Raw genomic sequence first — 11,164 nt, 5'->3', positions numbered from 1 at the left:
AAAAAAAAATCATCCTAATGGGTGTGTGATATTTCATTATATTTTTTATTTTTTATCTCTTGAGATTGTGTTGAGCACCTTTTTGTGCTTTTTGGCTGTTTGTAGTTTAGCGAAAGTCTTCTGCACATTTTTAGGTTGGGTTTTAACTTTTTGTTGAGTTGTAACAATTTTATTATGGTTTGGAGTTTATGCATTAAACTCCTACATTTTGCACATTTTCTCCCATTCTGTGGGTTTCATTTTCACTTTGTTGTGTCTATTGGCACAAAGAAATTTTAAATTTTTGTGGGGTCTAGTTTATGTTTTTTTGTTGGTGCCTTTAGTGTTTAAACACACAAAAATCATTGCTAAAGTCAGTGTCATGGAAGCATTTTGAGAGTTACACAATTTTAGATCTTATGTTTGGTCTTTATTTCAAGCTTATTTTTGAATGTGATGTAAGGATTCAGTTTTTCTTTTGTATTTGAATATCCAGTTTCCCCAGCAGTGTTTGTTAAAATGAGTGCCTTTTTCCTCATTGAATGGTTTTGGCAAGTCCCTAAACTTTTGTCTCCTCAAAAATATTTTTAACAGTTATTGGTAGAGAGGGGACTTTACGGTAAGACTTGTTTTGTTTCCATATTTATTGTATAAAAAAAGAGCAATGACTAGGAAAGTGAGAATTGCAATCCCAATTTTGTCTTTACCATTGAATTACTATATTATAATATGGCATAGACACATTACCACCCTGCCTCTGCTTGTCATTCCAAATTGGCTATGACACCATTCTACCTTTATTGTTACAGAATTGAGAGATGTAATGGGTTATATTTTTAAAATGCACTTTAAAAAAGGAAAAGTAGATATAAAGCATCTTTTAAAAAGTTTATCTCTCTTGCTCTTTCAGCTTTAAATTTAAAATCACAGTGAAAAATGTAGTGAAATTTAAAACTGATTTCTATTACATGCTTTAAATGTATTTTTCCTTGGACATATTTCACCCTAGGGGAAGCAGACGTAAAAGAAAAGCAAATATCACTTGGTTAAAGTTGTCTCAATGGCAGTTGATGAAATGAATGTTTTTTTAAAAATATGTTAAATGAAACCGTGGGATAAGGTTCCTGGGATGGTACAAGAAATATACTAAATAAAAACATTGCATAGTTTTTGCTGAATGTGTACAGTATAAGACAGAAATGTGACAAAAGAACATGCTTTAGGATTCATTCAAATAACGCCTCTTGGTGCATTCAAGATAAGGTTTACATGAATTTGATTTGCAAGGAACCTGTCTGGAGCACATATGTTGGGTAAATGAAAGGGTATTTTAATAAGATTTGAACTCAAAGTTGCATGAAATGCATATGACTTCTGAGAATTAATATCTTAGTCATGGTAATTCAAAGAAAAATTTCAAGACCCTGGGTGGTTGGTTTCCTCATTTTTCTTTTTCCCTTCTTCCTTCAACGGTAATAGGGATCAAACCCATGTATGCTCTACCACTGGGCTACATTCCAGCCCTTTTTATTTTTTATTTTGAGATTTTGAGATAGGTTCTTGCTAAATTGCCTGAGGTGGCTCAAACTTGTGATCTTTTTGCTTCAGCCTCCCAAATAGCTGGGATTATATGCATGTGTCACAGTGCCTGCCTCTAGATTTTATTTTCTTTCAAAACACTTGCTATAATATTTCTTCATGATTTTATACTAAACCTTTTTCTTCTAAGAATCAGAAAACTTTTAAGAAAATGAAAAGCAAATGTCCAGAGGACATCACTGCAGGCTTAATTTAAAATTGTCTAAAATGTTAAAATTGTCAAGAAAAGGCAAAAATAGATTCTACTTCTCCTTTGAAGATAATTATATTTTCCCTTTGTGTAAGGGAATGTTAGTGACTATGCATTAAATCATATACACCTGGAAATTAAAAGGCCAAGAATAGATTTTAGTATTTGAGTGGGAGAATTTGATGTATTCAGGTATTATGAATTCATTTAAGATCATTTGTCGTCAGAATTAAAGAATGTAATAGCAATGTTCGTGTCAGATTTTGTCAAGGATTGTATAATTTTTAAAAATGTGATACGCATCTTATTTTTAGTCATTCTAACATTTACTCATTTATAATCCAACTAAAATTATATTGGATTTTTTTCCCTTGGGTAGGGCATTACTCATATATATTGGCCCTATTTTCCTCCATTTTTGAAAGTAATTTTCTTACATAAACTTTTATTTTTGTTAGCCTTATTGTTAACCTGTGTAATTTAAGTATGTCTTATGGGGAGATGACATATAAGCAAAGTACAGAGGTTTTTTTTTGGTTTTACTTTGGTTTGTCATTCCTTTATCTCTTTACCTCCAACCTTTTTGTTGAGATAGTTAATTTAAAAACACAAATCCAAACTGTGAACTTAGTCGATATTCTTACACACATTCTTGAAAAGGTCACTGACATTTTGCATCTGCTTATAGAACTTTGCATTGGACATTGTATTTTATTGTGATTATGGTTTTATAAGGTTTTCTTCTTCTGTAAGTAAAGTAAGTTAGGTTAAAGTGATTGGAGTTACGGGTATATAGAGCTTTCTTTAATCCTGTCCTTTTCAGAACAATCAGTGTGATGATACTGAAAGAACTTTCTTAGAACTGGCTGTGTTTGCCTCTGCCATTCACCAGTTTGTGTTGTATTGACAAGTCCCTGAATCTTGCTGAGCTTCAGGTTTCTCTTCTCTAAAGTGGTGTCAATGCCAATCTTAAAATTTTTTGTAAAGGTTAGAAATAACATTTGTTGACTGCCTAGCAAAAGTGCCTATGTGGCACAACATAGGAACTCAGTCAATGATTAGCCATCAGTATTGTGGCAAATATTTAATGGGACCAAACCTTTCTGATCTGAAATATCTGACAAAAACATTAATATTCCATAACCCAATGTATATCCACCCCAAGAAGCTAGAATAAGCTGTTCCAAGTAGTTCAGTTGAAGTAAAATTTCTGGTTTTAGAGAACATGAAGCCTTTTGGTTTTGAGTGAAAGGGCTATATAGTTAGGAAACTACTTCTTGGGGTTAATAAAGTCTTTCTCCTAAAGTCTTTATTTTTGAAAAACAGTTTGATAATGAGTACTTACTATACACGAGTTTTATTTTTAATATAAAGATCATATATCTTTGGAAATTTAGAGCACAGTCCATTTTTAAGACTATATATTTTAGAGTTTGAGTTGGTATGGTTGGCATGGAGTGTAGGGGAACATATCCTTATGCAGAAGTAAGTCAGGTGTTCAGTGTTGGTCCCTTTTATGGTTACAGAAATTTGTGTGAGGAAAACAATATAATCAGCATAAGAGGGAGTTTTTACATGAAGACTTTTTTTCTTTAGAGCATACGTGATTTGGAATTTGATTCTTAGTATATTGAGGTAGATGGTTGTATGTGAAAAGTAATGTAAAAGTCCTTTAATTTAGGAGGATTAGTTGCAGCCACAAGACAAATCTATGTCAGTGTGATTATGAAAATTAGTCCCTGCATATCTTGTCTTTTTTATCTACGACTTAAAACAGTATTAATTTTAATATTTTCCAACCATTTTTTTTTTTTTTTTTTGCTCAAATAATGTAGAGGACTCATGGTGAAGGCCCTTGGAAAGATATCATTTATAAAACTATGGAAACCAGACGTGGTGGTGCATGCCTGTAATCCTAGCACTCAGGAGGCTGAGGCAGGAGGATAGCTGCAAATTTGAGGCCAACCTGGGCTTCAAAGTGAGTTCAAGGCCAGCCTAAAATGCATAGTGAGACCCTATCTCAGAAAATGACCCCTCCAAATTTTTATGGACATGAAAATAGTTTTGAATATGTGAGAAAAAAATATAATTGTAAGATTACCTATCAGGGGATGACTAAAAACTGGTAAGATTGATGCTGGTATGTTAAAGGAAAACTTTCCTTTTGTCTTAAAGGTAGTGAACTTTATTAGATGTTAGAAAACTTCAAAGTCCTGTGGTTACTGTAGAATTTCAATATTGGTAACATTCAAATGGAATTTTGAAGAAGTTAGAAACAGTTGATTATTTTAACTGAGAAATTGAGGGTGATTGAGTATGCATCGTGCAGAGAAAGTTTAGGCTGCAAATAACAGTGATATTACAAAGGCTGGGTCTATAAGATAATGACATTATAGTACTTTTGGATTATTAGGAATTAACAGTGATGGTGATTTCTGATAATAAATGAATTGTAATTCTTGACCATTTGTGTACTTTAACTGATAATGAACATAGATTTCAGTTGTGCAGTCTCATATCTCAAATCAACAAATTAGAAAAAAAAAACCGAGATTGCATTTAGAAAATTGGACCTAAATATTTGGCATAAAGGGTAAAGATCTTTCTTTTAAATTTTATTAACTTAGAAGTGGTAATGTCTAGTCTCAAATTTTAAGGTAAAAAAGAATAATCTTGTGTTTCTAGATTTTCTATTTTAATGAGCTACAGGAATGTTTTAAAACATGTAGCAGTCTGAGTAGTTATGTGTATGGGACATTAGCTTCTTCATTAAGCATATTTCTATGATAAAACTATTGGTGGTTTTATATGAACACTTAAGGTTTACAAATTTTTTTTCATAGGCCCAGATATGTGGTCAGGATTTTTGTTTTCCAAAATGTTAACTGTTTTAAAATTTGAACATTCTGAAAAAATGGGGGAAGTGTTTAGCACAAGCATCAATAAATATTAGAATTGAAATCTAGCAAGCATGGATTCCTGGAAATTTTTATTCAAGTATATAATCTTATGTAATGGATTTGGACATAAATTTAAACATATCTTTAAAAAATCTTAGTGAATTGATCCTTAGAAAACTAAAACTATATTTTTACAAAGCGGGCTCCTAAAACAAATACCTTATTCGATTAAGATTGGCCATACTATCACTTTTTATAGGTTCTTACTATTGAATTTTTTTAATGTTTTATTACTGATTTTGCTGATCTGAGATGAAAGTCGTGCATTTTCAGTTGTAGTCTTTAAGCTGTTTATAAAGAAAGCTGTCATAAAATTTTACCTTTTTTTTTTTTTTTTTTTTTTTAGGACATCTGTTTTCTGTGTGAATTATTTTGAGATCATATTTGCAGTGTGGATGTTTAAATAACCAGAATGGTTGTCTTAAATCCAAGGTCTTTATGTCATGGTTTTAAAATTAAATTTAATGCTGAGTCAGGATGTAATTTCATCTTTGCAAAATTAATATCTATTAGGTTTTATAGTAATCAACTGTAGGAGATGATTAATCTTGAGAATAGGCAAATCTGGCTATTTTGTTAAGATCAAAATAAGTTTACGTTAAGTATACATTATCAATGTATATATTCATTTACCAGTCTTTGAAAATATGTTTATACCTTGGCATTTATTTCTCTACCACCTGCCTCACATTTATATTATTACAAGTTTTGAGCTATTAATTTTTTTTTCTGATTTATCTAGTCCCTCTCATCCAGTGGATGTATTATGTATTTATCCTGAGTATTACTATTACTAACATTATCCTGAATGTTAGTAGGTAAAATTATTTTGATATCCTTACTATTTTTTCTGTTCTAGTATAAACACCATCCCCCTGCTACTATTTTATAGGTATGCTTAAAAACTAATCTGTTAGAATAATTTTATTGAACTTTAGACTGCGGTTGAAATGTAAAATTCACATTCTGCTAAATTATTTATACTTTTTGTAGTTATACTTAGCTCTATCACTTATTAAGTCCCATTATGTTAATTTTTCAGTCAAGCTTTAGTAATTCTTTTTTTGTGGATTTTTCTTACATTATTTTTTGATCTGTTTAAATGAAATTTCAGGATGGTGTTACTCATTAAGTAGAAATAAATATGTGAGATTTCCCACTTCAGGTTCCCTAAGCCCTTTTATTCTGTTTTTAATGCAGTCATGTTTTTCACATAAAGAATTATATGGCTGAAACAAATTACACTGATATAAAGTTATATAATGGATTTACTTAAAAGTAATACTTTCTTTTAGTGTGTAATTTTAACATGGTTTTATGTAATTATAGGTTTTCATGGATTAAGTTGCTAGATTTTCCTACACTAGTAGGTTTTTAAAAAGTTTTATTTTGGGGTATTAAACATTTTAATTTTGAGGAGTATTCGTTTTGAATTTGTAGTAAATGCAGTTGATTTTTTAAAGTTCCATTTTTTTCAGAGTCAATCATAGCTAATCAGTTTTGTAAGATATCCTTCAGAAATCATTTGTATATATCCAAAGGTATTATTTTTAAAGTGCTAAATTATTTTTTTCTTTCTCTTTCTTTCATTCTTTCTTATTTTCTGTATTGGGAATTGAACTCAGGGAGTGCTGAGCTAGCTATATCCCAGCACTTTTTTTTTTGAAGTTTGAGTCCAGGTTTCACTAATTAGGTTTCTCAGACTGTCCTCCAACTTTGTGATCCTGCTCCTTCACCCTGAGTGCCTGAGATTACAGGCCTGTGTTACTACCCCTGACAAAAACACTAAGTTCTTAAAATGAATTTTTCTAAAAGGTGGCCATCAAAAGATTCATTTATGCCATACTAGTATCATTCATAACAGCAAAAATAAAATCTTTCTGAATATTAAAACAAATGTAAAGTTTGTAAATCTTTGGAATATTAAGTATAAACATCTCAGGCTTTTATTGGCTTCATTAATTACATTTTGTTTGGAATGTATAATTATTTGTATATACATCTTAATTTAACAAACCTCCCATCCTTTGAAAACCTATAGTAGTCACAATGACTAATAGTATTAACAACTAATAATATTCACAGCGAATTATGGGATAGAAGATCTGGCACATTAAAACTATGATTTCATACGTATTGTAGTTTAAGGCTCACAGAAATGGAACTGGTTTCAAGATGAGAAGTATGTAAATGTGAGTACAGCAATTAAGAGGACGTGGAAAAATAACTGTAGTGTGGAAAAGCTTGAAGTTTAAACACTACTGATCTAGAGAATATTAGTCTAGGTGACTTGCAGTGTATAAAAAGAAAATTTCTTGGTGTGTGTAGTTGTAATGGTGATTATTAGTAATACAAGTAATAAGTTTTTGGATTGCAGTTCTAGCAATAAACAAAGTAGAAGAATATGTTTAATACTAATGGTTCTCTATTTTAATCTTTGCTTTATAGTATCTGAATTTTGACAAACTTACATAGTCAAATATGAAGAAATGTTTTTAAATGAATATGAGATGGTTTCTCATTTTAGAGGAACATATGTTACCTTTTATCTGTAGTAACAGAAAAGTCGCATGATACGTAATACAGGCTTTATTTCTTTATTTTTACTATCTATATAGGTTGTACAAAGATCTAAATAAAGGAACCCACAGGTCATTTGGTTTAGCAGTTTAACCAATGAAAGATTTTTAACAGCAATTCTGTGAAATACCCAGTATATGCCTATGAATAGTAATGATGTAGTACTTCTCAGTGCAGCCTTTTCCATCTTTTATATTGTTTTTTTGCTGTTTACCTGAGAAGGAAGTTTCATACTGAAAAAAAGCATAAGCTCTTTTTTTTTTTTTTTTTTTTGTCTTTTTGAGACTGGGTCTCGCTATGGAATTCAGACTGGCCTTGAGCTCACTTTGTAGCCCAGGCTGGTCTCGAACTTGCAACGATCCTCCTGCCTCAGCCTCCCGAGTGCTGGGATTACAGGGTGTGCCACCACGCCTGGCAAAAAAGCATAAACTCTTATTTTGGGATATTCTCTATTTTTACTGCTTGGTGATAAGTGTGACCTACAGATTTATATTTTAAGCTCTTGTTTGTTAACCTCTATTAGCCATCACTTTCTTGGCATATAGAAAAATATTAAAATAGAGTAATTGGAGCCAGGTGTGATACCTCCCGCCTGTGATTTCAGCACTGCAGAGGCTGAAGCTAGAGGGTTGTCACATGTTTGAGGCCAACCTGGGCTACATAGAGAGGCCTTACTTCAAAACATTACAAAACAAAACAAGAGTAATCAGCATGGGTTAACTTCTGTCATGGGAGAGGCAGAGAGCTAACTAGATATAAACTTTTCTTTAATAGAAGACTAAACTATGGGAAAGCTGTGCTGCTGTACTCACAGGCACCTGACTGCTGCTTTACAAGATCATTCAAAGAACTGGTACTCACAATGAAGTGTGTTACAGAGAAAGAAAACTGTGGTCTTTTAGCCTAAGAGCAAATAACAGCTGCTACAGTTGGTACTGAGTGCTAAAGGCTGCTTTGCTTTTGGATCAGAAGATTAGTTAAGACTTGTTTAAGGATACAGTTAAAAAAAATAAATTTATGCTCCCCCACTACATTTTCAAATTTTTGAGTAACTTTATGGCTTTTGACCCTGAGATACATTAGTTTATATTGGAAATTACCTTACTTTTACATTTTCAAAATATTTTAGCATTTTCCAAACCATACTCTTTGGAAAAACAGGTTCTAGTGGATATCTGCTTATGAGAATTCTTAAATTTCTTGAGATTTTATACCTTAATATTAAGAGAACTGTAATAGGAAATCTTAAGTGAAATTTTCACTTCTTAATAGCTTGGCCAACATTAAAATCAGATTTTCTAACTGGCAAAGATAACCATTCATAAGCAGCTATTGAGGAAGAACATTGTACTTGGCATTATATTTTCTAGTGGTACGTCTAGAATTCTTTATGTCAGGAGACATTGCTCTGAAAGTTAAATTTAGGAGCTTATTCTGGCAATGGCAAAAGTAAACTTTTAGTCCCTCTGCTGGCTGCTTTTGTTGTGGCAGAGCATTTTTTTTTTTTTTTTAAATATAGTAATTATGACAAAGGCTGTTATAACTTTACGATGAGTGAATATGGACGGAAATTCTAGTGGATTGGCCTCAAGTTGAATGACTATATACACATTCTTAAGATTAAATTATAAAATAGTGGCTCTTAAAAGAATTAGAGAATTAGCAGATAGCTAATAATGTTACATTGTACTGAGTAAATCATACCAATTAAAATTTTACATTTTTTTAAAACAAAAATCATAATAGTGGGATATAATTCATGGGTAAGTGATAATTTAAGGGAATTAATTTTATGGTAAATAGTAATATTGACAGAAAGATGACATTATGCAGCTACTGTGAATAAGTGTAGTGTAAAAGGCAGGGGAGAGATAGTACAAAACTTTAGTCTTTTCTGTCACACCTACTTTTTAATGTGATTCTGCAAGGCTCAGGCTGGCCTTCAATTCTTGAATTCTTGAATTCAAGCAGTCTTTCCTCAGTCTGTGGAGTACCTGGGACTGTAAAATGCATCATTGTGCTGGGGTGAACCTTCAATTTCAGATACGGGTTTTACTCTCTTGAAACTTTTACCTTTTGATCTTAATTTTGTTTTAAAGAGTTATACTCAGTGTACTTAATGTCTCAAACGAGAATCATTAACATGTAAGAGACAAGCTTATGTTTGTCCTAATCTCCCACCAAATATGTCAGCTAGAGCTTGTCACAGTTCCGGAGTTGGGTGGTCCAAGATTTGAATGGAAGGTGTTGGAATTAATTTTGCTTTATATAGAGAACATTTGAGAGCCATGCTTCATTTTATTCCATTGTCTTTGTGGTCCTGTTTTATTTTTAATTCTCCAAGCTTTTTTTTTTAAGGGGACATTACCTAATTTTAATTTTTCCTCTTTGACTACTGTTAAATTTTCTTGAGCTCAGAGTAGACCTGGTATTTCCTTGGAGCTAGTTCTTATAGTCCTCTTATCCATATTTCTAGTCACTTGTTCAGACATTTGGATTATAGGTGTAGATTTGGGTATATTTACCTACTGACTGTTGGTTTTTAAGAAAGGTTAAGGCAACATGGTATGGAATTTATTGTTCCTGGGTGCATGCAGATAGAGGGTGAAAAGGCTGTCTGTGAGGTAGAGAAAAACAGCCCTTTTATAGCCCTTGGACAAAAGAGGGTCAGGGACCTCATGTGAGGAGATCCAAGCAAACATCTATGTTCAAAGTTCTCTGAATACCTGGGGACTCAGTGGGCAAAGTCCTTAGGGAATCTGGTGTAAATGTTTGTGTGTCTTCAGATGTCCTGGTGCTTGGAAGATTCCATGTTCCATTTTAGCTCCTGTAGGACATCCTGTGTGTGCCAAGGGCAGCCCCAGTGCTGAGCTGGGTCTTCGCTGAGAACAGTGCTGCTGCTGGCAAACAGGTTGAGTGCTGGGAGAGTCATGCGCAAATCGAGCCTGACACTTAATCACAAGCCACTCCTTCCACATATCTTGGTGGGACCTCCAAGATGATACAGGGAAATGCTAGAAGTCTGCTATGCTGAGTTTGTGTTCCCTGAAGTTGAGGAATGAATTCTAAGGAAGAGCAGAGGTTAAGAGTAGGAAAATAAATGGGGAATAGGAATAGCTCATGAGAGATAGGAGGGGTCTCGAATGGGTTGCCCAAGAAAGGTTCTTGTACAATTTTTATTCTAATTTATAAGAACTCAAAAAGTCAAAATTACTAGAATTCAACTACTAGTGTTTCTCTTAAGACATTAAATACTTTGAAGTTACATAAACTTAATCACAGTAAAAGTTAAGACACTATCAAAATATATAGAAGTCTACCACCCCTACTTTTTTAGGGTTAACTGTTATTTAGTTTGCATCCTAAGCCTTTTAAAAATTGAACAAGCTAGAGTATATTATAAAACTGACAAGAAAAGGATTGTACACAAAGAGTCAAAAGAATTGACCTTTTACTAATTTACTAAAAAAAATTAAGCTGAAATCTGAACCTTAATACGATCAATATGTTTTTTGACTTTAGGGAAGAAATCCTTTTTTCTTGGAGCCAGCAATAATTATTACAATTACTGATGGGAGCAAGTTGACCACTACCAGTGGAGTCCAGGATGAGGTAAGTTATGCTTATATCATATGTACTATGTAAAGAGAGTTGGAAAACCTTTATTTGTATATGAGCTGTAGGGTGTTGAACTGCTGGATAGGCTTTCTCTTTGGTGCAGTTTAGAGTCATTTGTCTCTTAGGGCTTATCTGCCTTTGTTGTTTTAGGAATGGTCTCAATATTTCCTTGAATAGTAATCCCTTTTGTGAAAGGTTTTTGAGCTTCTTTACCCCAGTTATATGTGTATTTGTAAGT

At 32.6% G+C, this 11,164-nt stretch overlaps 1 protein-coding gene across 1 annotated transcript in view; it reads left to right on the top strand.

The window, feature by feature from the left end:
* Positions 1–11,164, top strand: part of Ints6 (integrator complex subunit 6) — a gene marked incomplete in the record, with an annotated part of 82,226 nt that overhangs the window by 7,843 nt on the left and 63,219 nt on the right. The window contains 1 exon segment of the mRNA XM_013515760.1: positions 10,831–10,920. Within this exon segment, the coding sequence (XP_013371214.1) occupies positions 10,831–10,920 (90 nt within the window).

The sequence above is a fragment of the Chinchilla lanigera genome, unplaced genomic scaffold (genome assembly GCF_000276665.1).
Source record: "Chinchilla lanigera isolate Chin_1 unplaced genomic scaffold, ChiLan1.0 scaffold00030, whole genome shotgun sequence".
Classification (NCBI taxonomy): domain Eukaryota; kingdom Metazoa; phylum Chordata; class Mammalia; order Rodentia; family Chinchillidae; genus Chinchilla; species Chinchilla lanigera.
The sequence above is the reverse complement of the archived record's forward strand: the minus strand, read 5'-3'. Positions and strand labels throughout refer to the sequence as shown.